Source organism: Aspergillus puulaauensis, chromosome 7 (genome assembly GCF_016861865.1).
Source record: "Aspergillus puulaauensis MK2 DNA, chromosome 7, nearly complete sequence".
Classification (NCBI taxonomy): Eukaryota; Fungi; Ascomycota; class Eurotiomycetes; order Eurotiales; family Aspergillaceae; genus Aspergillus; species Aspergillus puulaauensis.
The window spans coordinates 591,592-617,869 of NC_054863.1; the positions used below are offsets into that span (position 1 = coordinate 591,592).

The following is a 26,278-nucleotide window of genomic DNA, read 5'->3' on the forward strand; positions in this document are numbered from 1 at the left end:
ACTTTTCTTGCGGCCTTATCGATAAGGCAAAGTTTCCAGGTAGTTCCGTCGTCGCCGTCGCCGTCGCCGTGGCATTAAGGCCCAACGGTAGTTGCCCGATGATAGTACTATGTACATGCAGTCTTATCTTGCGCGTCTGCGATTTCCCAACAATACAATAGCATTCATCACACATCACTCCAAGAAGGTGGAAACGGAAAAGAAGAAGGACTGCGAATAGCTTTACAGCAACGGCAATTGTCATATAAACCCGCCCTTACCTCAACGGAAAAAGGCTGTTCATCACCACAAATGGTCTGGTTCAACCTACATCCTGGGGGTATTAAAACACGAAACCTTGTGGCCCTCACTTTCCTCAGGGGCGTGAGCAAGCCGAGCACTGGACGGTGAGGCCGGGGCGTGTTGGCCTCTTGGGTGTGCGCACCCAACGCAATGCACAGATCCTCTAAGCGGTCCATTCCTGCTAGTGTTGTGCATATTTTCAACCACGATGACTGAATATCGCAATCTATCGTGTTGCCCCGGAAGACGTTTACCTGAAGATACAAGAAGCGGAGTGACCTCAGCCGATGAGGGGCGATAGCTTTTGGTAAAAGGAGAAACGTGCGATAGTCCTTCAGAAGCATTGTATTCATGGTGTATAGAAGAGCGATGCTCTCGGAATATCTAGGCTCAGTCAACTTTACTCTTTCGTCACGACAGGGGGGGGACTAACACTCTACGGCAGCTGGAGAGCAAAGGTAGAAATTTATCCCTACGTGGAGGGTCCCTATGAGAGCGCCGCTGAACGCTGCCATCTCTTGCAATGGGAGGAAGCTGGCAGCAACTATGCGAAAAGTTACTAGAGAACGTCCAAAGCCCTTCATTTAGCTCGCTGCAAGGTTTACTGCACAGTCTTCGATGGGTGCGCCAAACATGTAGCCGAAACGGTGATATAAGAACCTCCTGGTAAACCATCTCGCGAAGTTCCAGTGGTAATTTGAAAAACACAGACAGTTCCTGGGTATTCGTGGATGGCCTATGGTGCTTGGGTGCATTTACCATGATCAAAGGTAGTGTTAATGCACGACGTCTTGAAATCGGGACTGGGGGTCTAGAAGGGCGTTCACGATGTCGGGCTTTGAGGTTTTGCGGGCGCGTAAACTTGTAAACTTGACGGATGCCCCAATCGGCCCACGCTATGACAAGGAGGGGCGGAAAGAGGAGCATAAGGATGAGGAAGTAGAGTACTTCTTTGATGGCGCGTCGTACTTTCTCCATGTTTCCAGTGCGGACGTGATACTTGCTTCCAGAGTTAGCGTCAGTTACGAATGACGAAGGCGAGGAGAGGAATGCTCAGTTAACTCAAGAAACAGTTATACAAGAACAGGGCAGCTGTCTAAATAGGACAGAGGAATAGGGTTCTGGTAGTGATGCTAATGACGAGTAGTTGTGTGACGTCCAAGCCTCATCTGGTAGCCGATACAAACGGAGATGTTCCCTCACTAGGTGAGTTTTGGTACTGCCCCTCGTTTGTCAGGAGCCGTCCGATAACTTAAGGTTAACAGCTTCTCGTTCCATACAGAGAGATGATTAACAAATGGGTTCTGTTAGACTTCGGGCACAGTAACGCCTGATCGCTACGTACCAGGGTTGCGCTATGGTTGTAGCCTTGGCCACATAAAACATCAGGAGAGCCGACCCAGAGAGTAAATTAGTAAGGATGAGCAATAATCGCGGGGCCAGTAATGTGGTTGACAGAATGTAAGTTCAATAATTAGAATCCATTAAGTGCCGTCAGGGTATCCAGTAAATACCGACATAATTACATGAACATGAATGTAAAACGATTAAACAAACCAAAACACCCGATCCGAGTTGAACAACGCTTCGTAGCAAAGTGATCGTATATGTGAGTAGAATAGGAATGTGCTGATGCCACCGGCTACAGATGCCGGTAGCCTGCCTAGGGCAGACCGTATGTAACTGCGTAAGCACTTGTACGCTTCGTCAGAATGTACAAGGATATCTACAAGGATATCACCAGTCCTGACCTCGATCTCTCATTAGGATCTCGATGGCCTCGTCCTCGGGGACTGGGTTGTCGTTAATCTCCTTGACACATTGTGTTAGTCCCTCAGCAGCTTCATCCACCTGCTCGGCCGACCAACCTGTGCAAGCCATAACCATCCGACGGTAGTTTTGGCCGAGCACCACGTTCTTAGATTTGAGACCCTCAACTTCGTCCACGGTTTCCTTATTAAACGCCCGATAACAATTTACCCATTGCTGGAGAACCTCGGGAGACGGCAATCTGCGAAGGTACGCAACTTGGGCTTCAGAAAAACCAGACATGGCTTCAAATGTTTCTGGAAAGATGGTTTCGAACTCAACAATTTCAACCCCAGATTCTTTATCCGCATCACCGAGCGATACTGGCTTCGATAGGTCGACTGCATCCGCGGACATCCCTTTGAGGACCACAAGAAGCTCCGCCGAGGACTTCTCCAAATTCTTTAACCGCCTGCTTGTTTCTGTCTTATCGATAGACTTGCGTTTCAGTTCATCCAATTGTTTCTGCTCTATTTGTCGAGCCTTTGCTGACTCCCGAATCTTTGCATGCCAGTGATCGAATTTCTCTTGCTTCGTGGTTAAGTTTGAGGCCAAGTCTTTATCGAACGACCCTAATGTTTCCTGGATGATGGCAGTGACTTGTGCCGTCGTTGCTAAAAGGCAGTCAGTAAACTGAAGTGTGTTAGGAGATAGTGGCCACACTTACCGTCAAGAATTTCTTTCCGTGTCTTTGCTAATTGATCGGCAAATGTATCATTTCGACTCCCATCTTGTTGGGAGCTGCCATCTACCATATCCACGCCAACGCCATAATCAGCCGGGCGAAGACCGGTGTGATTAGGAATGTGAGGATCTGCACCAACTTCCAACAGCTGTGGGACAAGAACAGATCGCGCACGGCCGGCCAGGTTAAGTGCCGTATCCCCTTGGTCATCGCGAAGATTGACAATTTCTGAAATGAATCGTCCCAGGGTAATGACCTCAATAGGAAGTGGCGTGCCTGGTTGGCTTGCAGTGCCATTCAGTCCTTGTTGATTGAGCGATGTACCACCGTGGCGAACGATAAATTCGAGCAATGCTTCGAGATAGTGTTTTGCCGACACATGGCCCCCATGGCCCGTTGCCGCCATCACTGCAATGTGATGCAAAATTGTCCGCCCACTCCGGTCAACCACGTCAATTGTTGGGGCTAGAACTTGCAGCAAACGAGGAAAGCTTCGGTAGTCAAGATTATTCCGGGTGCCAACAGCTTTCTGCAGAGCCGTCTCTCCTGCCCCATTAAGCCGGGAGATGCTAACACCCTTTTTGACAAGCGCATGGACGAGTGGCATACGAGCAAGCATAGCCGCCCAGTGCAATGAATTGTTCCGATATTCGTCAAGTGGGACTTCCAAATCTTCACCTGATAGTTGAACTAACGCCGGGTGAGTTGAGAAATCCTTGGTCATCTTATCCAAAAAGAGAGTCATGATCAGCTTCATCTTCTGGAACCTTTCGGGTGTCGTGGCTGGAGGGAGAGGATCAAGGCCATGTCTGCTGTCGTCCATAATAGGGTTTAATGGCTCCATGTCCTGGTAGAACGAATCATTTGGCTCGGTAGGGGTAGGTTCATTCATTGACATGCACGCGACATCAACAGGAAAACTGAGCGGCTGCGAAGAACGAATGCGCTTGCGCGGCGGCTCCATTGATTCATCCTGGTCAAAGCTCATGGCATCTTGCGCTGTATAGCGGCCATTCGCCGGAATATTACTCCCAAAGCCGCTATCAGATGCAATACTGTACGTGCTTTGTTGGCTTCCGAAGGGTGGTTGTGCTTCTTGGCTGCCCATCTGCTGTGACGGTTTCCGTATAACACTGGATCGTCTGCTATCGCCGCCTCTCCCGGCGGGAGATTCAAACCGGGCCTTGCTAATGGCATTGACTGCGGTAGCAGCGGTACGCGAGATATTTTGAAAGAAAGTTCCCTGCTGGGGTTGGGGCCCGCTCCGGTTGTCCATGCCGCTATACAGCCGTTTCCTTTGCGCTGCCATTGCCTGCTCCTTCGTCGGGGTGTCCAAAGAGTCAGGGCCAGACGCCGTGGTACCGTTAGGGTTCATATCATATTCCAAAAGGGGCCTCAACAACTCTTCAACATGGTATTCGCGGCACAGCTCCATGCCCCTTTGGTAATTCACCCATGTTCCTTGGTATTTACCATAGCCTCCTTGGACCTTTTCATGCTCACCGGCCGCAATTTCCTTTTCTAGGGTCTTTGTCCTTCGCGCCTTGACCACGCCAGCAACTTTGAGAATTTGGGTAGCATTGAGCCAAGAATCAGAGCGTCGCTTCATCACAGCGACTCCATTCACTTCCATCTCATATACCGAAACATTGGAATAGACGGCCTACAAGCCAGATAACATCAACGTCAGTACACCAAAGCGAAAGAAGACGGTAAACGAGCGCAGGGATGAACAGACCCTGTAAATCTGAGGCCTGAATTCCTCGTGGTAGATCATTGTTCCATAACCATTCATATCCTCAAACCCATTGAAACTAGCCCGCGTGCCGTTCGGGATGCCGTTAGGATAATTGAACGACATGGCCGACTGCTGAGAGCTCTTCGGGGGAGGAGTAGCACGCGGTGTTGAAGCGACAGATTGTGAAGCGTTGAAGGAGCCCAGTTGTGATTGTGAGAAAGACATGCCGTTCGCCGACCCTATACTACCCTGAGAATAGGACATAGAGAGACTCGGGCGTGCTTGATGGTGATTGTTGGTAGTCATCCTGTCGAGAGTTCCCAACCGAGATCGTCCACCGCACCTATAGAGTTGGGAACCTGTTTAGGGATTAGCGGACTTAACAATGTTGGAGGACCAACAATGGCATGACCGGTTTGGAAATACAGCAAATAGGGTAGAGTATAGAGTAAGGTAACACTGGGCAGAGGAAAAGAGACGGATGGCAGAGAGCGAAGGGCATGTGGGGAAATGCACCTTGGGATCAACCGCCCAGCGGCCGGCCGATATTAATTGAATCAACTCGCGACAGTGGCGCGCGTATGAACACAGGTGTAGAGAACGGCCAGACGAAGCCACCCAGATAACAAAAGCGAATTGGTAACCAAAATAATAGCTCATGTATTGCACTTTCGGGTACTTGACGCCTATTTCATGCAGGGGAATCCACATGGAAAGAAAGACGAAGCTCCAGGAGAATCGTGCCCGTGCCGCTGCAGCGGAAGTCGCGTTTTGGCGCCATTTTCGCGTCCCGGCAAATTATTCCGTTTTGGGCCCGCCGCCTATCGATTATTCCGACGAGCTTCAACCACTGCAATGGATAAGGTCAAAGCTGCAGTGTCTTCGTTTTTCAAGATAGCCCGTCATGAAACCTCTACGGCGCGAGTTGACATCGCTGTTTCCACGAGAGGAATGGCGAAGTCTTCTCCGCAGCCTCCTTCGTGAGAGCTCTTACCTCCCTGACCCCATCGCCCGAAGCACATGCCACAACAAAGTCCTACAACGATTCCGCCGATACCATGATGAACGAAGAGATCGCATTCGAGATAATATCGACAGACTGATGAAACTGCACAAAGAGGCCCGGGCCTTCTTGTCGGTTCTACAACGGGCGAATGACGGATACCCGCGAACGCTAGAAAAAGTGCTGAAATTAGCCTATGGACGTACTGGGAAACGGAGGGTCCAAATGCTCAATGATCTGCTTGCGGTTGATGCTCCATCTGACACAGAAGCGGTCAAAGCCCTTGTCTCAGGCCCAGCGCAATTCGAAGAGGGATGGGAGCCGCCGAAAGTCTTGATGGACTTGCTGAAATCCCAGAACCGCAACGCGCAGCTGGGTAATCGCTCTCGCCTCCCTTCTAAGTTCCTCCAGGGACCTGCTACTTCAGAGAAAAATTCCTGGGGCAGGAGTATGCCTTTAGTTCGTCGGAAAAACATCCGACGTGAGTGGTATAATACTGTGTTTGGAGTTCTGCTTCCTCCTTTGGCGGACGCGGAGTTAGGAGTGCTAAATGGCTTGATTTCGGGCGATATACCGTGGACCCCAACGAAAAGAAGATCAAGACAACACATTACGTCCTCTGTAGAAGCTAGCGATGTAGACTCGAGGGGCGGGGTACTACGGAAGGTTTTGACTGATGGGCCGCAAAAGGAAGACACATTCGGCCTATATACAAACGGACGCCCCCACGCGATCACAAGACGGTTCATGATCCGGCATTGGCAACGGATCTCATGTATGGTCCCACGCCACCACTGGGATCCCGAGGCGGGGAGACACGTTTTTGAATGGGACACGACTGTATTTCATTCAAGCCTTGCCCTTCCCGTTAAGGGGGAAAGTTCGCAGGAGATCTTTGGCGGATTTGATGTTGGGCTGGACCCGCCAAAAAAGCCCAAAGCCCACTCTGCGGTTCGGTGATCGCGGCGTCTCATTTATGCATTGTGTATGATACAGATATCTTCCATGTAATTATAGATTAACGCTGTACAGACGCCAAAAGTTCAAACTATCCTTCCGTCGCGACATCGCAAAGCTTAACCCTCAACAGGACCTACCCTAACTTCTCCTCGTCTATGCAACTCTTCGATGTTGCGAATCTTCTCGTCTTGCTTCGCGCGTTGCTTCCGTTTCGCCGCAAATCTCTTCTTCGAGCCAAATCTTAGCTTCGTTATGAGATCGGCAGCTTGGCCTCGCGTAAGGTCAGTGTGCCTTATATTACCCTCGCGGATGTTGGACGCATTAAGAAACCGTATTTGTGACTGAGACGCCGCGTAATTACGCCACTGCTGTCTGGCAGATATGTAGTGGTTGTCAAAGTGGGAAGCTGCAAATGTATCGGCGGCGCGAACGGCTGATTCATAGTCTTCTGCGCTGGCGACTAGTCGTGGGCGGGTGTACTTCTTGGTCTCATCAGCAGATTTGAATGTCATCACCTGGTGAACCGTGTACTGAGGTGATTGCTCGTCCCCCGGGTCTTGTCGTTCCAAGCTCAACCACCCCGTCCCACCCGAGAGAAGGTAACGGTTATCACCGACCCGAACCCAAGCGTTGTGGCTGATGGAGCGAATGTGTTTTTCGGATTTCATGTCATGGATTAGGTCGTAAATAGTGTCATATTTGGTGAATGTGAGTTTCACGTCATTGGGCATGTCTGGTTCGCTTCCAGAGGATGGCAGATCCCCTGGCTCTCTACTGACCTCGTCTGCACTGGTTTTCTTCGCTTTCATATCTTCCGCTGTCGCCTTTTCCACAACCTCATCAGGGTGAAGCCCAAAAAGCGTAGGAGTAGATATGACCCCCGTGTCCAGTGTGGCTACCATATCAATTATATGGCAATCCTTCTTGCCTGGGTATAATCGTAAGCCTCTTCCAATCATCTGGATGAGAAGGTTGCGCGACCTAGTTGGCCGCGCAAGCAATACACAATCAATGTTGGGTATATCTGTTCCTTCTGTGAAGAGACCGCAATTGAGCAGAACAGGAAACTCCCTATTTCTGAACTTTTCCAGTTGCTCATCTCTCGTTGCTTTTGGAGTAGTGCCTGTGATGTACCGAGCATCAATACCCGATTGTCGAAAAGTGTCGGTTAATTGTTTCGTATGTTCAATGTCAACGCAGAATACCAAAGTAGATTTTCGCTCTGCTGCGTTAGCCAGCCACGCACGGACAGTGATCTCGTTGGTTTGGAGTGTATTGACAGCTTTGGATAGTTGTCCCAAGGCAAAATCCCCAAATTTGTCCTTTCGGACCCGTGACAGATTTGCCTTGGATTGGACAGTGGTAAACATAGCGTTGGCGAGCCAATTCTCATTGATCATGTCCGTATAGTCTTTATGGTACACAATATGATCAATGGCAGCGCCCAGCTTGAGCCCGTCGAATCGTGAGAAGGTTGCGGATACACCAACTAGGACAGGGGAATCAGGAGATTTGTCGTTGAGTCCGAAGTGCGCAAGTGCTGTGCGATACGTCGGAGCAACGATATGATGCGCCTCATCCACCAAGACCAGCTTGAAGCGGCGGGGATCAAACTTTGCAAGTCGCTCCCCTGATGTAAGGCTCCTGACAGAGGCAATGATAATATCGCCGAACCCCGATGCGGCGCGATTACCCATCTCAATCTCCACGGTGAGGTCCGGGTATGCGAGGCGACAGTGCCTGTACGCTTGCTCAACCAGCTCTCTCCGATGAACGACAATCAGGGTCTTATCTCCATTCTCATTTCGCGGAGGGATTCTCCCGATAAGCTGAGTAAATATGACCTAGAAGAAGAAAAAAAGGCGGCCAAATGTTAGTGGTTTATCAAAAACAAAGGTAGGCAAAATATAACTCACCGTTTTCCCAGAGCCTGTGGCTAAAGATATGCCTAAGCGCTTATGCCCTTGGTCAACATGGTCTAGTACCGATTGAATGCATTCTTCCTGATAATCTCGGAGCTTTATTGCTGGTATTTCCAGAGGTGGTGTAGCTGTTGCAAGCACGGAATTCCATCGCTGTGGACACTGCAAGGTCCTGTGCGGCTGCGTCCGGGGGAGTCTGGCGGTTCGAGAAAGAAACCTGAACGCCAGCCCCGATCTGACTCTCCGATAAATATGTTCCATCCGGAAGCCATGGGCTGCATATCTGCAGCAAACTACAGGCGTAGCTTCGCGCAAAAGCGAGCATGCCGCGGCGCGATAATGAAGACAAACAATGCAAACATGGCCTTATCAGCGAAGGGCGATAACCAACTTTTCTTTCCCCTCGGACACTTTTCTCTCGCTGGAAGCTCCCAAGAGGAGGCCATTCAACTTTTCGAGTATTTTCACAGATCTATAGGTGATGCTTAGCACGTCTAGCGAAACCCATCCATGTCTCAGCCGCCATTACATTCTCGACCTCCGATAGCTCGACGATGAGCAGCTCTGACCTCAACGAGTCGGAGGACAGTGACGGACTATGGGATTCTCCTTCTATAACACCACGAGCAGCGAGAGGGACACGCGCTCAGGCCTTAAAATCCTTACGCACATCACTTTCAGATTCCTCGATCGAATCGTACAGGCAACTTCTGGACCAGACATTCAAGGACAAACCTGACAGCAGGGAAGACAAGTTCAATACAACGCAGGACGGAGTTGTGGTCTGGACTCCACAGGAGAAACGGATCCTCTTCGATGTCTTGGACAAGAAAGGGCGAGATGGTATCCGGGGAATTTCTGCATCAATCGGGTCCAAATCGGAGCTTGAAATCCTGGAGTTCATTAGGCTTCTCCAGAAAGGTGTGCGGCGGCAGCATTTTAACGATACTCATTCCAGAACAGCTATCCTAGGCGAGATCCCAGCTGCAGCTGAAATCGGCGAAGAATGTTGTGACTCACTTGACGAGTATGCTGAATTGCTTTGCTTGGAAGAACAGAGGGAGGAAGATAGTGCTGGTAAAGAAAGGCACAAGGATCTGTGGATCATCAACGAGGAGGTTGCAGCAAGGCTAGAGGCAGATAATGCCGATAATGAAAGCAATACGAATCTATCAGAGACGCATCAGGACCTCGCAGTCAAGGTAAACAAGTTGCCGGATGAAAACTTCACATCTAACCTCAACGTCGACTCCGCGGCTGCATTTTTCAAAATGACAAAATGGATTCTACTTTCAGAACGCTTTTTTATGAATTTTGGTGGCCAGAGGTTGGAAGACAACTGGGTCAATGTAGCCTTCAAAGGCGAAACCCCGTCGATGACGGCTGATGTTCTATCCGATTTCTATAAAATCGCTCTCGCTGTAACTCGCCGTCTGATCCATGCAACGCATTTCTTTGCCTCGTCACGAGTAATTAAGAGCGGGAAGGCGAGCCGTCCTTCAGCAACAGTTGTGAGATCCTTCGATGTCAGAAGGGCGGCCCGTACGCTCGATATGCAGACTGAGAGTTCCGAGTTTTGGGTGGGGTTAGCACGGCGTTGCAGTCTCGATGTCGAGGATAGACGCCATAGGAAGGGCTGGGATCCTATTCCTTTAGATTATGATGAAGTCGAATCCTTACTCTCCCAGAAAGCGTTGCCCCAAGAACCTTACGGAGGGATCTCACCAAACTCAAGTCCAAAGCCAGGAAAGGACGTTAACAATATCCCCAACAATCATTCATCAGAGTTCGTCGATGAAGAGTCAAGTTATTCTGAAGACGAGCATGCCGAAGCACTCGATCAGCGACACAATTCAGCCGAAGAGCTGCTATGCTGGACCAGAATGGGTCAGTCACCTCCAGCAATCCTAAAAGGCGAATTCCCAGGCAATCAAATCCCTACGAGGCCATCAGGCAAACGGAAAACAACAGAAGAGCTAGCCGACTGGCGCGACCGAACTCTATATCGGAGCGAATGGGAAGAGTACGGTTATGAGACCGAAAAAATAGACCGCGAATTCAAAAACCAGCACAAGATGCGCCGATTGATGGGCCATTTTCGTCCAATTTCCGAAGCCAATTCTCGAGACATCAACTGGAAATCCTCAGATCGGGAAGCCGAAGGAGGGGGGGAAGAAGAAGCAGTCACAGCCAATACCGAATTAGACTATCAATCCGACGCCACCGACCCTGAGTTCCGACCAGGATCCCCGGACCGTGGGCAAAAGGCCAAGTCGAAGTTCATCTCGCGGACAAGCTCTCGCAAACGCACGCCTGTTTCGTATGCGCCGCCACCGCTGATTGACTTTGATATGGAGATGGAAGTCGACTCGGAATCGAATGATGAACACCCAGACCCAGACAATCAACAAGGCCCGGGGCCAGTCATCCAGCAAGAGGGATCTGAGGATAAAGATCAGGGAGAAGAGCGCATGTTTTCTGACTCGGGCGACAATCTCCGCAGTCCTCAGGAAAGCAATGTTTCATCAAAGGCAGAGGACGACAGCGACGACCAGGATGAGCGCCTTTTCCTATCTACTCGGCCAAGCCCATTCGACTCGCAGTCAGATTGAGGTGCCTCTTATCAGCATTTTATACCTTTCTGTAGTTTTATCCACCAAAGTCGAATACCAGTACCAAGCAATGAAATTGGTACAGGATGACCTGGACTACAAGGCAAAGTAGAAGGAAAATAGCATAATCCTATAATTCATGTGACTTTATTGTATAGCATAAGAAAACGAAACACATAAACTCCAAAATACAAGAGTAAAAAAATAAAAGCGCCCTTTTCCTAACACTCGTATGATATTGAATCGCATCGACAACCGGACCCAGACCCCGGAGGATAATAAGAAAAGATTCAACTTCAGTCGTTCACTACCTTGACTTTCTTTCTGTCTCCCCTTCTCGTTCCACCTCACCTACCCAAATTGTTGTACAAAAACAAGCTTATAGATTATGGATTGCGAATCCAGAAAGGTATTTCATTGCTCCACGACCACTGAAAATCAACAACTCCATGAACAGTATTTAGAACGGATATGTTCACAGATCTAGAGTCTTGAAATCTGTGCTTCCTGTGGCGCTCAAAGGCTGCGGGGCTCCAGCGGCATTGCCACCAGGTTGGAAGTTATACCGGTTGTTGATTCCGGCTGTCGCAGCATCCGGAGCAGGCCCTCCGTTGGCACCATTCAGGCTAACGTTCTGGAGGGTATCTTGGACCTCCTTCACACGCGTCTTGAAGGCTAGGCGGTCTAGGAAAAGCTGCTGGCGCGCGAGCTCGAGTTCTCGGCGCTCGGCCTCAATGATTTCTTCCATCTCGTTGAATTGCTGGAGCTTGATTTCAAATTTTTGCAGACTGACGTTAACCGCGGCGGATACTAGGCGGGTCATTTCGCGTTCTTCGTGGGATGCAAGAGCTCCGGCGCGCGCCGCAGCAGCGCCGAGGGCAACGGTGGAGAGTGAAGCCTTGGGCTGCTTCTCGGATACTTCTGTCGATTGCTCTTCGCGAGCAGTGTCGACGTCCATGGAATCCTCGCTCTTCACAGCGGCGCCTTCCTTCTCCTTGCCCTTGTCCTGGGATTTTTCTGCAGTGGGGGCCTTATCGAGCTGCTTTTTGAGCTCCTTTCGGATCTCATCTACAGATCTACCAGCGGCAGCGGCAGCGACTGACGGCTCAGCCATTTGAGCTAGGAAAGCCACCACAGACAAAACTGGGTTCTCGACGTGGCTGATGGGCTCACGTCCGGGGCCGGCCCGAACTTCAGGGCCTTCCTCGACATATTGGTCTTCAATTTCAAGTTGAAGGAACTTCATCACACACTCTTCTCTTGTTCTTGTACCGACGTGAGAGGCAATTTGCTCCCAGTTGTCATCGAAGTTTTCGAGACCCTCCAGAAGGAGCACGAGCTCAGAGTCGGACCAAGGAGCATCCCGATCAGGAACCCGCGAGTATGAAGTGTCTTCAAGCTTGACGAAGTCTGAAGCGTTGTGGGTGGATGGCAACCTACCCTGTAAGAAGCAGTTGGGGCAAAGGTCGTACTTGGAGTCTGGAGCATTGGCACCACCAGTGGCCGGAGTCGACTTCGCATAGTGGAAACGAAGACGGGTGCAGTCAATACCACAGGAGAAACATTGGAACTTCTTCCGAGGTTCTTGCGACGCAGTTTCCAGAGCCTTCGAAGAGTCTCCGGTGCCATTGGCACCCGGTTCGCCGTTGGCCTGCTTTTCTTTATCCTCACCAGCTGGTGTCACTTCCTTGCCCTTGTCATCGTAAATATTGCGACGGATCTCGAGATTCAACTCAGCCTTGGTTGCGGGTGTTGCGGAAGCGGCGCGCTCCGTGGCTGGCAGAGGCTTGCCTGGCTTGACGAAATGGTTCGGACCAGGCTGGAACGGCTGGAGGCCTCGCGGCGTGTCGGCGACAACTCTGAAGTGGCCGGTAAAGGGGGGTCCGATGTTCGAAGGCCGCGTTTGGGGGTCCACCTGCAGATAAAACATCAGTTACCATCGTCAATCAGCCACGAAAGCGAATCGAGACTCACCTGGTAGTTGATCAAACCCCACTGTTCGAGGAAAGAATGAACGCGCATGATAGCGCACACATCTCCAGCAAGGTTACGGCGGCAAGCCGTGACAGTAAGGTACTCGATTGGGTTCAGTCGGTAGGTGTTGATCATGAAATCTCTATAATCCTTGTAGACAGCGGGTGTCTTGCTGCGGTTCCGTCCGTTGAAGAACTCTGCCAAAGCCTTCTTCTCAATGGGATGGATAGTGTGCATATCGAACCATGTCGAATAACTAGGGAGGATAATGGCGTGTGTTTGGGAAACGAGGTGCGAGCGTGCTGAAGCTTCGAGCGATGACTTGGTCTGCGCAGACTGCTCCTCAGAAGCACCTTCAGCGCCCGACTGTGCAGCAACATCCGCCAATTCCTCGCTACCTTCGCTTTCCTTCTTCGTCTCGTTCTCTGTGCCGCCCATCTCCTCGTCTTCCTCTCCGGTGTTCCCAGGCTTAGGTGACGCGGGGGCATCTAGCGGATTATCAGTCCCCGGGGTATTCTCTGTACGTGTCTCAGAAAACATTCGATGCGATCGCGACCTCGGCATCGTTTCACAATTGCGAGGGGAGAAACATGCGCAACGGCATTGCTTCTTCTCAGGGGACGGAGGTGTCAAGACCAGTACTCACCAGAGGCATTGACCACATCACCCGGAGCATCCTGACCAGATGTCACTTGGACATCGTCAGCAACGCCGCCCGAAATGGCCGTGTTCTCATCCATGGTAGGCGATTAATGAAATTCGAGATGGGTTCACGTCGCGAGCACGATGCGAGCAAGGGTCTTCGCTATCCTCAAAAAGTCGACGGGCGTGGGGAGCCGAATTGCATGCAGCGTTGGGTAGATACGTCGAATGCGACAGAAGGCGGAGAAATTGAAGATAAAAACAAGCGGGTATCGACTCGCTGGGGGATTGCTGGAGCGAGATCTACTTGGATCTGATGGCGTTGAGACTTTGATCGCTTCGTCGCGACTTCGCGCCAAGACCGCTAACTTAATTTGGTGCTTATATAAGCTAGTAATACCCTAACCGCTTTTGTCTTTGATGCCTGAGGCATCACTAACTATCTACGGAGTATCCGTAGTAACGTAACTATATGGCCTTCTCAAGCCCAAGCCATCTAGAATGGAATTCTATCCAGCATGGCTTAAAGGGGTGAGATACCCCGCTAGTTTTGGTGGCATTCGCTGCGTTTGGAGCTGACTTTCCCTGTTTCCACGCCGAGCCAACATGAGTGGCTCAATTCCTAGCATTATGCCGGTGCATTGAGCAGAGGCAAATGTCCGAATACGCCTCTGATCGAGCCCAGAGCATCAAATTCCCTCGTGGAGCATTCACGCCCTATCTTCTAATTAGCTCCAGACCCATCTAAGAAAAGATTTAATCAGGGAACATACAATATAGTAACATTTAAGTCTCCCGAAATCTTGACACGCAAGTCAACCTCGCGCGGCGTTTCAAAACTAAAGAGGATATTCTTCAATTCATCGGGCTCGATATTCCTGCTCTCTTCCTGTTCTTCAGCATCGTCTGGTTCATCAGCATCCCCCCTGAGTGTGTTTATCCTAAAGGTTCTTGAGCTTTCGTCTTCGGTACCTAACTCGTCATCAACGCGCGCCTGTTGTCGTCGTCGTCGTTCCTGTTCCTGTTCCTGTTTAAATTCATCTTCCTGGGGCTTGGTCGAGTGGTCTGAGCCTGATGGTGTGGAATCATCCGCGTTGTGGGTTTCTTGTGATATCGAGAGCCCCGCTATGCGGTGCTGAACCTCGTGGGTTTCTGGAATTGAATCTTTGCCATCGTCGTTGCCTTCCCCTTCGCGGTTGTCATGCTCTTTGGGGTCTTTTCGATCCATATTTATACAGCAGCTCTGTGGAATTGAGAGTGTCTTCGAATAAGACAAATATAAAGCAAAAGATTAAGTTGTGGTATTGAGTTCATTCGAAGGAAAAGGGATGGATATGACGTCACACTACTTTGCCCTCCTCAACGACAAGGGTTTACGATCTAAATGCTGCACGACATAGTTTGTTCCATAATGAGGGACCCCTGCTTAAATTATCAAGGCATCCTAATGCGGCTATTGGAGTTAGCTCATAGAGCTTAATTTCGCGGAACAAATTTCACCAATGTTTATCGCCAGCTGTATACACTGCCTGATGTATACAGCCATTAGGGTTATCAAAGCTCCCCGAGAATAGACTCAATACTACTTTACTACATGCCATCATTACCACTGAACACAGCGTTTAATCAACGTGACTTTCCAAGGTAAACCAATTAGTTGTGTCATTCTAATACCCCACCATAAGTATTTCCCATCCGTAACCACAGCAATTAAAGCTCATCATCCAGATCCATACACATTCTTATACAGCATAAATAATAGCAGTCAAAATCCAAAGGAAATCACTCCCTACCAGAAGCAGCAGCCTTCTCAACATCCCTATCAGCAATAACCTCGCCAACATCCTCATCATGCTCAACATCGAAGTCTCTCCCGAGGTTCTCCGGCCCCAGGAACGTAATAATAATCGTGTACGCAAAGACGCACCCCATGAAGATACAAATCACCTTACCGTAATCAAACCTCTCCTCGCCCTCCTCCGTCTCCGGGAGCGGGAACCGCTCGCCAATAGTCGACTGGATAGTCGAACTCGCCGAACTAACGAGATTACCAAGCTGGTACGCCGTGCCGACGGTGAATGTGCGGATTGAACCCGGTGAGAGCTCCATCAGGTGGATGGGAATGACACCCCAGGCGCCCTGGACGCAGAATTGCTCGAAGTAGGCGGGCGCCATGATGCGGTGGGTTGTGATGAAGGTGTAGGGGTAGAGAAGGGCACCGCCGACGATGCTAATTATAATAATCGAGAAGCGGCGGCCGAAGATTTGGGAGGCCCAGCCGCAGATTGTGCCACCGGTCAGGGCGCCTAGATTGGCGACGACTTGGGTTACTGTGACAGCGTCGCGGGAGAAGCCAAATTGGCGCTCGATTAGGGTTGGGTAGAGATCTTGGGATCCGTGGGACTGTTTTGGTTTTGTAAGTACCTGCTTCATGGAAATTAAGTTGGGTTAGAGTACGCACCATGAAGTTGAAACCAGCCATGAGAAGAACCATGTAAACGAGAAGCAACCAGTGTTTCTTCAAGGCGACCTTGCCCTCAGAAAGGAACGTAGAGGTTACATTTCCAGGCAGTTCAGCTCGAAGCGCCTGGCGCTCGCGATAGGCATTCGTCTCGGGGAGACAGAGACGGAATGCGATAGCCAAGACAGGTAGACATCCAGCAAACCAGTAAAATGGTCTCCAGCCGTGGGAGGTAGTATCAACCAGCGCGCGCGCAAACGCAGTCGCCAGGAGATATCCAAAGGCATAACCCTGTTGAAGCAGTCCGGAAATAATACCGCGTGCCTCCTTAGGGCAGTCTTCCAGGGCCGTCGCAGCAGCGTTCCCGTATAAACCACCCATGGCAATACCGAAGAGCGCGCGGACGGCAAGGAACTGCTTGTAGGTTTGTGTGAAACCGGTTCCAATTTCGAGCGCAATGAAGAGCAGGTTGTTCACGATGAAGGGCCACTTGCGGCCCCAACGGTCTGAGGCGATTCCGAAGGTGATTGCGCCGACACTGCGGAGCATAAGAACCAGGGTTATTCCCCAGGTGATGTCGCTGATCTCTTTGTCAAATTCTGCTGCGAGCTGCGATGTAGTTAGGGAGACCGTGAAGAAGTCCAGCGCGTCAAGGGTCCATCCCAAGAACGCGACCTGGTATAACTCGTTAGCACACGGGTAGTAATAATACAAGAGTTGATCGGAACATACCGAGAAGAAAAGCCATTGCTGTCGGTTCAATAGTAGTAAGGCTTGGAATGGATTCGGGGCCTTGCGCATCGGCGGCTTCAGGGTCGGCACTCGGTCCTTCAGGTACTGGACGCAAGTTCCGACCAGGCCAAGAGACCTGCCGTTTGACTGCTGATGAGTAGGCGCTTCAAGATGGCCCACGGGGGCCTTGTCCTGCGACTCGGCCATTGCGGTCAACTGTGAAGGAACGAGAGAAAAAAAGAAGCGGTGCGGGGTGGCTCTGGGAAACAGAATCCTTGAGGAGCGAGAACAGCAGAGTTTTATAGGTGTGCGCGCAATAAGCACGAAATGCAGCCCCGCGGAAGAAACTGACAGCTAGTAGGACGTGAGTGGCGCACTGGCGGTCTTGGTTGTCGATCGATTGCCAGAAGAGAGCGCGCTGCTGAGAGTCCGGCTCTTTAATAAATTATGAAATTCCTACAGAGTTTCTACCAAAAAAAAGCCAGGTCTGACCATGGTGGCCGGACAGTGGAACAAGGGCCCGTCGGGGGTTCTTGAGCCAGCGACTCAGATCGAGGCAAGGGGTGGCATCCCATGGGAGATTAAAGTCTAAGTTGTATATTGACGAGTTCCGATCCGTCATTTCTCTCCAAGTCTCCAGACGCCTCTCTGTCTCGAGTGTGTTTCTCTCCAGACTCCGCATTCTCCCCACGCGCGCCGTCCACTGTTAACCGGGGGTGGAGAAGTGTCTGTTCCACTCCACTCGTGCCATAGCCTATCCTGCGATAGACTGCTGACCAGGTTAATAGGAGTAATATAGGCGGGTAATAGAATATCACTGTCCTTATCTCCTCCGTACTATATTGAAGTAGCTGAGCTCATCCCAAGGTTCAACTCATGGTTCTCCAAATTGTTGGCTGTACGCCCAGACGCCTTGTTCCTTCTTGGCTCCCGGGCCAAGAACCACGCAAAGCTTCGCCCACCAGGTCGACCGGAACAGATCCCCCAGAACAGTGAAACGATACCTGGATGTGCTGAAACGGATGCCGTACAAGGTGGATTTCGCAGGATTCCTGCTGAATCTGCTGATGATGAAATGCAAATCCCGAGCTCGCAAGCCGTGACAGCTGCCGGCGATTTCCAGCTCCCGATCTCGGGGTCGACGCTCGGGCTTACCTGTTCCGGCCTAGTCCAGCTGGGGGTTACATCGTCCCGTTGTTTCCCAGGAAGTGCGGGTCAGGTGCAGTGCTATGCTTGCATCGTTATCTTATGTATTCATGCACGCTCTCTAGCATTGGTACAGCCATCTATATCCAGATCCAACATTATATACAACCCTATTACCCACTGCCTCAGAAAAAAAAAGTCTATGCACTTCAGCGTGGTGAACATCAGTCACAAATGTACAGCGGCGCAACAAAAAAGACAGTGCAATGCAATGGCAGAAAAACACGCTCCCGATAACTCCATGTAGGTGCTGGAAAGCTGTAAATGCTTTGGAGAAGAGATGTACGCGGCATCATAGTCATGGCTTTTTCTTCGTGTAGCTTCCTGGTTCAGACGTGTAGGATGTCTCGTCTCCTTCCACCATCTTCCAAAACCGCCCGAACGAGAAGCCACTGCGGAAGAGGTAGATGCTGACGAGCCAGGCAGCAAGCACGTTGACTAGATGATGTAATAGGTAGGCGTAGGAGACTCCATATACCGCTGAGTAAACCGCAATGCTGAAAAAGAGAATGGAGGTGATGTGTTTTAAGCTGCGTCAAGTCAGTCGGCGTATCTACCAGAAACGCTTTAGAAACGTACCGTGCGCTGACCCTGGGGACCATTGAGCCAGTAGTCATGGTCTCCACAAGAATAATAAAGGGCATTATGGACAACACGTTGTGATGCGATGAAAACGGCATAAACCAGTGCACAACCAGGTTATGCGCCCAAACAAGAAGAACAAGTATATTAATTGGGAGAACCCAAAGCATTAGAATGAATATTGAGTGTGCGTAGTTGGCGAAGTTATAATGGGCCGTCGATCTCTGCTTATTATTAGCATAATCCATGAGAGTGTGTGGACAACTTACGGTCTCTTTGGCATGCCACTGAGCACGCACACAAGTTGCCAGTTGCACGATGCAAGCCACCAGATAGGCAAACTGGTACGGTATCGCTGTGGATACGAGAACCAATAGAACACCCATCTTAATCAACCGCCGTCTAGGACTCGGCGCAGGAAAGACGGGAAGATATCTGGAAAATTAGCGATGCTTCACGACCAGCCGGATTATGAAACTCACCCCTTGTCATCACGTCTGATATAGCCATACTTGCTGTTCCAAATGCCATATACGAAAGAGAATATTTGGAGGAGAACGAGAGAAACGTAGTTGAGCATAACACAAACTCCAACGGAGATAAGGCCAAATAGCGGCACTAAGAACCAGAAAAATGCATCCTGGGACCCAAGAAGAAGGTCATTTTTCGTGAAGTCGATAGGTGTCTCAGTTGCATTTGTTGCCCAGTGGAAAGGGTCGTCTCCAGTCGGAAGGGCGGTAGAAGTGGCGAGAGAAGATGCAAGTAGTGACATCGCCAGTAGCAAAACCGGCATGGACGAACGCAACGCACTGTCTAGACCCTCGGCAAAGGTGATAAAGAAGCCACTCTCGTCGTACACTTGGAACTGTTTGCGTAACGCGAGAGCAACCACAAGTAAAGGAAATGCAGCAAATACCGTCCTGTACCGCATCACTAGCTCGCCCAAGCTGCTAAGGACATCAACCGTCAAAGTAATGTCAACCGTAGAATCGGATGTTGGATCAGTCCATAGCTGAAACGAAACCCCATTTTGACTTGTTTGCCGGAGGGGAGGGGGCATGTATGGCGCGAGTCCGTGCAAGTTCACGTTAACCTGGTCAACGTTGACGAAAAACTTCGACTCATGTGGATCCGGAATCGACTGGCGCAGAAGGGGAGAAAAGAGTTCTTGCGAGTCGCCCGTATTGTGGTGGCGGACGACACGGAGTTTATAGTCCAATAAGCTCGAGTATAAAGCAGGAATCTTCACCTCGGTGAGCATCGGTCGGTTGGCCGGTAAGCGAACTTTCAATCCTGCGCTCAGAAGTCCACCTAAGCCTATCCGAGCTTTGATCATGGCATCAGAGCTATCTGAAAACTCCGCAATGACCCAACCTTTCGTGGGTGCACGGGCCTTATCGACGACTGCCACAAACTGATGCTCTGAAAGGTCTTCCAGGTCATATTGCAGGTAAGAAAACGGCCTGACACGATCATAGGCATTCTTGGAAGTGCGGGTCGATGCAGGAAGGTGGATTTCGTCGTCTGCAGCGTTCTTGCATGCAAGACGCGTTGAGCCGCTGCTGTCTGACAGATCCATGTTCATTGCAAACACAGTAGAGGCTTTCCCATTGTGTAGAGGAAACACGCTGCAGAATAGAACCTCCAGACTGCCTTGTTCCCCTGTTCTGTCCAAGCGCTGATCAGTGAGTAGAGTGAATTTCTTGCCAGAAACTCCTTGCGGGGGTACAGGCAGCATGTGTACATTAGGGCCCGTGTGGTGGCCAAGTTCGCGAAGCACAAGCCGCTGGCCTTGCGCTAGGATTGTATTCGTGTGATCTTCCAATGTTAATAACGTACTCGGCTCTGCAGGCTAGTTAGCAATATTCAGATACTACCAAGAGCAAGTTGAAAATCGTTACCATTTCGTGCGAGCATCCTCTCTGATACCTGCTCCAATCCAGTCAGGTACCATTTCTTGAAAACTCGCATCCGCTCCGCTCTGGGCTTAGTCTGGCTGGCTCGCCGAACATCAACGACCTCGAATAGAGACTTTATAATGGCCTTGCGGAACTGGTCACACCATGTAATAGAAAGATGGTCCACTCCAATCCATACATTAGGGATCGTCGATGAGAATACGGTGAAGCCGTGTGTTTCCGGAACCAGGGACGAAATGCTGGCATAATCTGAGGGGACAACGGTATCCCGAGAGCCACCGGCAATGGAGATCAGTGTTACGTGCCACAAAGGGTTGTTGTTGGCCCAGGTTTGCGAGTACGCCTCGCGCCAGTAATCGTTTATCTGCTTGTAGGTATGGACAATGTCCGAATCGAAGGAGACCGGCGCCTTAGCATGGGGTGCCGACATAGTGATGATCGTGTTTACCGAATTCTCCTGGTAGTTTGCCATTGTCAACGACGTACGTGCGACAATCCCTCCCATCGAGTGTCCAATAAGTATTACGGAGCTGGGGTCCGGGAGATCCGAATCTCGTCGTGTTCGCCGGGGGTCATGGTATAACGACAGTATATAAGATACGGCTTCATTCACGTATTCCGCCTGATCAAGCAGCGTCTGTCCATGAAAGGCTGCCATATCCTCATTGAAGTCGATCATGAAGAAGTCCAAGCTCCGCGTTCCGGTCTTCAATCGTTCCTGGTCGTGCTGGATCACTTGGGCATAGTGTCTCGAGGCTTCGGCAGCTAGCGATCGGACCTGGCGGTAGCTTCCTGCGTTTCCGGGTAGGAACAGAACGGGTGCGCCTTTCAACTAGGAGGACAATCAAAGTCAGTCACTAAAACACGAAAGCTGCAAAACATATGGGTGTAGCTAGCTTACCCCCAAGTTCTCCTGGTTGTAGGGATCCACGCCTTCCTCCCTATATAGAAAGAGATTATATTTGCTGGCAAACCGCGTGTGCTCGGTGTCAAATCCCACCATGCGGAGAAAGGTCGGACTCATCACCGGTACCCCACAGCCATCGCTACCAGTCTGAAGCGCGGAGAATGAACGGAATATCGAGAAGAGGAAGAAGCAAGCGAGGATCGTAGTAAGCGCCGTCAAAATAGAACATGTCCAAGGGCTGCGAAGACGCGAAAGGCGTGACCGATTGGGTGAGTCGGGCGACGCCTCGATAGAGAGGCGCTGCGGCGTTAGGGGCATTGCTGGCGAGTATCGGGAGTCGTGGGGTGTCCAGGTCGCGGTGGACGAAGAAGATATGGTCCTCCACGTGCTTGAATTTCTCGAACGGGGGGTAGAATGTCCGCTGGCGTCTCGACGGAGGTCGATGCTGGTCCCGGTTCTAGCTACCTCAGGGCGCGGCTTCTCTGGAAGGTCAGGGCCAGGGCCATGGTTGGGTTCACTGGTGCGGGAAACCAAGGGGTCTTCGGCGTCGTCCAGGGAAGGCGAGCCAGACGAGCGTCTGTGCATTGGAAGAGACAAAACCCGTACTCATCCAGCACGCAGGGGGCCGATCGGGGAGACTGGAGGCCGATTCCGTGGTGGTTGGTGTTCCTGACGAAAGCGGCAAGGGGATCAGGGGCGGAGGACAGGAATGCGCTTGCGCACTGGATCTGGGGGGTGACTCGTAACGGCCAGGCCGATCTCACAGGACGGTTGGACGATGCCGAGATAGCAGGCCAAACCCCAGACTGCAGTATTGTCCTCCAAAGCTGTTGTTGGTGATGGGAAAAATCAGGGTCGTCCCTAGGCGTCTTCCAAACGTGGTAACGAGCGGCGGGCCGAACGAAGACAAGCGACGATCGCACGACGGAATGGACGGGGCAAGCGAGGATAAGGAGGGGAATTGGTATCGCAGCAGCGCAAGGAGCGTCGTGGAGGAGACGAATATCGCGACGAAACACGGAGGAGCAGGTGAGGCCGGTCGGCGTCCGCGTTGAAGTCGTCGTAATTCCGCCAAAATCTTGAGCAATAATCATCCAACATCTTTGGCCAAAGTTGGACGAACCACTCCGCACCGTGCTTGGCGCTATCTACAAAGTACATGAATATATCTACAATGCAGGCCTGTTATTGTCTGCTCAGTGTGTAATTATGACTGTTCTGACTATTCTGTGGTCGCTCAAGTCTCCTAGCATCAAGTCTGAACTGGCACAGATCTGAGTCACTGAGATCGTTTTGTCTGAAACAAGATCAGTAGCTATATATATCTGCAGATCCTAGGTAGAAGGATTAAATCGATCTCCAACACAAACCATGTGCACCACATAGCAGTCAGCCTTGGCTGTAGGTTACCCAGATGTCGTTGCTGCTAAAATTCTTGTCAGTGTGGTCTCCAGCTCGAGATAATTGACCAAATCGAGCAATTCTGCAGCCATTCAAGCGTGACGCTAAACCCAGAATGGTCATCAACCACGAGGTGGGGCTTTATACAGAAAAGTAATTACATAGTATACTCCGTACCTATGATAGAACTTTGATGGCACCCAGAATACGACGGTAGAGGGGTATAAATATGTTGCTGGGCCTGGCTACAGCTGGAAATATTCATACTGAACCATTTTCATCTAAATATTTGGTGCCCAAGACGGACAAACCCATCCCCCATGGCAAATCTGCCTCAAGACATGTCCCAGATTACCATCTCTGACCAGAAGCGAAGCTTTGCTATCGCAGAGCTCTTTATTTTCTCAGCCATCCACATTGTCCAGTTCGTCTCGAGATTCATTCAGGAGCGCCGTTACTGGCATCATACAAAACGTCGAGGCAATGCTCGATGCTTTCTATACTCCTGGTGGGGAATGATAGGAATTCTGGCCCAGCGTATGAATGCCTTCCAGTATACTGAATATACAAGGCTGTTACTGAAAGATTCATAGTTCGAATTGCTGCCTCAGCCATGATGATTTCAAACCAGAGGCCCAGCAAGCCAATGCTGATTGCCGAGACCGTCTTGCAGGGAATCGGGCTCTCTCCTCTTCTTTTCGAAGTCAGCCTCGTTCTCCTTCGAAGGTAGGTGACCGTAAATTAGAGGACTTATATCAAGTGATGCTGATGGGTTATAGCGGACAGACAGGCCGGACAGGGCCCGGAAACTCTCGACACCCAGGCCATTTACGATTCACACTCCATTTCTTTCGCTTCCCCGTCATAATTTCCATCGTGTTGGTTTTGGTTGGAGGTTTGCTTGATATCCGTGCTTGTGAAATTGTGGGAACAGTGGTATTTGTTCTGACATTCCTGCTTGTATGGTGCATCTTGCTTGGAATGGCAGCGAGATCGCGCAGGTTCCTCTCCGCGGCTGGATATAGGACCGTACTCTTGGTCTTGGCATCGCTGCCGTTTCTGACGGCGAGGGTGGTCTATTTTCTGCTCTCGGAGCACGGGTCGCCTAGGTTTGGTGCTATTACAGGCGATATCGATGTTATGATTGGGATGGGACTGTTGATGGAAGTTATTGCCTCCATTCTGTTGATAGCCGCTCGCATGGTTGCAGAACCTCTGTGGTCTCCACTTCCTCGGACGCCCTTGTGTTAAAGATAGTCCGCGACGAGGTTAAGGAGTAGCTAGTGATGGGAATCAATTCTTTGCGTTCCAGAAACCCGAAACCCGATTTGCGGGATTAAAAGTTTTCTGCTCGAAGAACGGCATAGAACTTGGAAAACTTCTTCGTGCAGCCTGTAATCCACTCTTTGACGGCTGGACTAGCAACTTCCCAGGCTACTCTCAAAGGAAACCCCATTCGATAGGGACCCAAAAATCCCTGTGCTGTATATTGGACGGATTTGCAAATCTGGTCGCGGAAATAAGCAGCCATGGCTCCATGGTCGCCGGGGTATCCAGAGGTCCTCAGTATCTCATGGACGAGGACCATATAAGAATAGTAGCCGCAGTATATTGTGGCGCTATTGATATCGTAATACCAAAGGACAGTTGGGTACATGGCGTCTGCTGTGGACGATAAAACGTCACGGGGAACAGGAGTCGTATATTTAAACCTATCGTACCATAGGATGAGCTTTTCCTGTAGGTCGAGAGTCTTATTTTGCAAGTCTGACATCTCTACTAATGTTGCAGGGTCGGTGAAGTCTGCTTCCTTAAGCTTATATAGTTTGTGGATGAGACCCGGGCAAAGGGTAAAGTGCGCAAAGAATTCCTCCACGAGATCGTCGAAATCAACTGACAGATCGCTGTTGTTTTGTCCCCGCATCACGCGAAGCCAGTCATCAGAAGCCAGTAAGCATTCTTCTCCGCCGAAGAGAGAGTACATAACCTGATACATTAGTATAATTGCCCATTTTTAAGTTGGAATAACGCACAATCAAGCCACGGGATGCTTTGAGCAGTATGCCATCAAACTCGGTCTTGTACCGCGACAAGCCCCTAGCCTTTGTCAATTGAGTGAGGCCCTTTGCATGGCTCATCCAAACATCACCGCGGTGCGTATCTGCGAAGAGCTAGACATTCTTTAGATACCGTTTATCTTTACAGGATACTAATAACTTACCTCGTATATACACAAAAGTAACACACAGCAGTTAACCTCGGAGGAAAGTGCCTCAGTCGGATTGTTTAGAGATTTTCGGAGCCTACTTAACGCTTCCAGATAGGCAGACCTGGCATAGCGCACAGCCTGTTTGTTCATGGTCATGCTGCCAACGTGGTGGGCTGTAAATGCTTTCATGGCAAAGTCTAGTGTCTTGTTTCGCCCATAAGAACCCGGCAGAAGCAAGAACCACCGGGAGATCACATATCCCGAATTCGATGGAAATGGCTGGGAGATTTCGTCGGTAAGCCTGTCAAGGCATTGAGTGACATTAAGAGCGGTAACTCCCAGTGGTTGTGGTGTGAATATTTGCTCGAGAGCAGCATTTTCGTAGTCTATCACAGGGCTACTCTGCGCGCGAACCTGTTCGTCTTCAGGGCTAGGCACTTTAGGTTGACGTCGGGAACGATGCGGCTTTGCTGTCACAAATTTGAAGTTTCGGTTGTACCCTGGACATGATGTTCCGTATGTCTCGCATTTTAGGCACCCGGGACGTCTCTCATCGCACTGTTACTGTAAGCGACGGAGAGCGACTCGGTCGAGTAGTTACTGACCTTGACCCGGCGCTTTACGCAAAGCGAACAGCCGGTACTCCGCTGGACCATCTCCTAGATAGTATATTCATTTACTTAAGATCGATGATGCATGATGAGATTAAATAAAGGTCCCCAGCCAGGTCTTGAATACGAGTTACTGGTGGTTCTGAGTCAGCAAGGCCCAGTCCGGCCTCAGGCACGCTGTCGAAGAGCCACAAGGGACAGTGGCGGTGCCCTATGCTGTCAGGATCCAGGACAGGTGAGCAATAAGTCAAAGTCAGGAGAAACTGTTTATTTTGCGCAGTCTTTTGCTTGGAGCAAGATGATGATCTCCAACGCAGGGTTTAAGGCGTTTAAAGGTGACTGGTCATGTAGCCTCAACTGCGTACCCACAGGAACAATCCTGCATGGAGCAGCTTCTCGGCACGAGCTTATCTCCTGCAAATTGCCAGGGTCCAATACTATCTGTAATTGTGTATGGCGCAGACATTCGCTGAAATATTCAGGGGATAAGTTGGCGGTTATAACAGCCTGTGCCCAGATAGAGGAGGTAGCCGAAGCGGGCTGACGAGGACCCTGAAATTACCCCTCACCAGCTGGAGTGTTACCAGCCTCAGCGGCCATCCATGATCGCAACGTAAACTGCC

General features: G+C 50.5%; 11 protein-coding genes across 11 annotated transcripts; 4 read left to right on the forward strand and 7 right to left on the reverse strand.

Annotated features, from left to right (window-relative positions):
- Positions 1-1,110: 1,110 nt before the first annotated feature.
- On the forward strand, positions 1,111-1,314 carry APUU_70245S (uncharacterized protein; the record flags this gene model as incomplete). The annotated part of the gene is made up of 1 exon (XM_041695096.1): positions 1,111-1,314. One exon carries the CDS (start codon positions 1,111-1,113, stop codon positions 1,312-1,314), a length of 204 nt encoding a protein of 67 aa, XP_041560861.1.
- A 705-nt stretch (positions 1,315-2,019) lies between these two features.
- Positions 2,020-4,820, reverse strand: SWI6 (putative APSES transcription factor (MbpA); the record flags this gene model as incomplete). Its single annotated transcript, XM_041695097.1, has 3 exons — positions 2,020-2,705; positions 2,759-4,439; positions 4,515-4,820. 3 exons carry the CDS (start codon positions 4,818-4,820, stop codon positions 2,020-2,022), a joined length of 2,673 nt encoding a protein of 890 aa, XP_041560862.1.
- Positions 4,821-5,418: 598 nt separating this feature from the next.
- On the forward strand, positions 5,419-6,477 carry APUU_70247S (uncharacterized protein; the record flags this gene model as incomplete). Its single annotated transcript, XM_041695098.1, has 1 exon — positions 5,419-6,477. The coding sequence occupies one exon, from the start codon at positions 5,419-5,421 to the stop codon at positions 6,475-6,477; it is 1,059 nt and encodes a 352-aa protein (XP_041560863.1).
- Positions 6,478-6,593: 116 nt separating this feature from the next.
- APUU_70248A (DEAD/DEAH box helicase) lies at positions 6,594-8,660 on the reverse strand (the record flags this gene model as incomplete). The annotated part of the gene is made up of 2 exons (XM_041695099.1): positions 6,594-8,321; positions 8,394-8,660. The coding sequence occupies 2 exons, from the start codon at positions 8,658-8,660 to the stop codon at positions 6,594-6,596; spliced, it is 1,995 nt and encodes a 664-aa protein (XP_041560864.1).
- Positions 8,661-8,953: 293 nt separating this feature from the next.
- Positions 8,954-11,011, forward strand: APUU_70249S (uncharacterized protein; the record flags this gene model as incomplete). The annotated part of the gene is made up of 1 exon (XM_041695100.1): positions 8,954-11,011. One exon carries the CDS (start codon positions 8,954-8,956, stop codon positions 11,009-11,011), a length of 2,058 nt encoding a protein of 685 aa, XP_041560865.1.
- Positions 11,012-11,486: 475 nt separating this feature from the next.
- On the reverse strand, positions 11,487-13,725 carry rscE (putative RSC complex subunit (RSC8); the record flags this gene model as incomplete). The annotated part of the gene is made up of 3 exons (XM_041695103.1): positions 11,487-12,926; positions 12,986-13,503; positions 13,632-13,725. 3 exons carry the CDS (start codon positions 13,723-13,725, stop codon positions 11,487-11,489), a joined length of 2,052 nt encoding a protein of 683 aa, XP_041560866.1.
- A 612-nt stretch (positions 13,726-14,337) lies between these two features.
- On the reverse strand, positions 14,338-14,855 carry APUU_70251A (uncharacterized protein; the record flags this gene model as incomplete). Its single annotated transcript, XM_041695104.1, has 2 exons — positions 14,338-14,344; positions 14,401-14,855. 2 exons carry the CDS (start codon positions 14,853-14,855, stop codon positions 14,338-14,340), a joined length of 462 nt encoding a protein of 153 aa, XP_041560867.1.
- A 554-nt stretch (positions 14,856-15,409) lies between these two features.
- APUU_70252A (sugar transporter family protein) lies at positions 15,410-17,027 on the reverse strand (the record flags this gene model as incomplete). Its single annotated transcript, XM_041695105.1, has 3 exons — positions 15,410-16,030; positions 16,089-16,763; positions 16,821-17,027. The coding sequence occupies 3 exons, from the start codon at positions 17,025-17,027 to the stop codon at positions 15,410-15,412; spliced, it is 1,503 nt and encodes a 500-aa protein (XP_041560868.1).
- Positions 17,028-18,324: 1,297 nt separating this feature from the next.
- On the reverse strand, positions 18,325-22,019 carry BST1 (GPI inositol deacylase; the record flags this gene model as incomplete). Its single annotated transcript, XM_041695106.1, has 6 exons — positions 18,325-18,556; positions 18,606-18,832; positions 18,878-19,043; positions 19,091-20,453; positions 20,510-21,359; positions 21,429-22,019. The coding sequence occupies 6 exons, from the start codon at positions 22,017-22,019 to the stop codon at positions 18,325-18,327; spliced, it is 3,429 nt and encodes a 1,142-aa protein (XP_041560869.1).
- Positions 22,020-23,155: 1,136 nt separating this feature from the next.
- On the forward strand, positions 23,156-24,086 carry APUU_70254S (uncharacterized protein; the record flags this gene model as incomplete). Its single annotated transcript, XM_041695107.1, has 3 exons — positions 23,156-23,372; positions 23,429-23,561; positions 23,615-24,086. 3 exons carry the CDS (start codon positions 23,156-23,158, stop codon positions 24,084-24,086), a joined length of 822 nt encoding a protein of 273 aa, XP_041560870.1.
- An 85-nt stretch (positions 24,087-24,171) lies between these two features.
- APUU_70255A (Zn(II)2Cys6 transcription factor) lies at positions 24,172-25,700 on the reverse strand (the record flags this gene model as incomplete). Its single annotated transcript, XM_041695108.1, has 4 exons — positions 24,172-24,822; positions 24,869-25,006; positions 25,057-25,602; positions 25,650-25,700. 4 exons carry the CDS (start codon positions 25,698-25,700, stop codon positions 24,172-24,174), a joined length of 1,386 nt encoding a protein of 461 aa, XP_041560871.1.
- Positions 25,701-26,278: the final 578 nt, after the last annotated feature.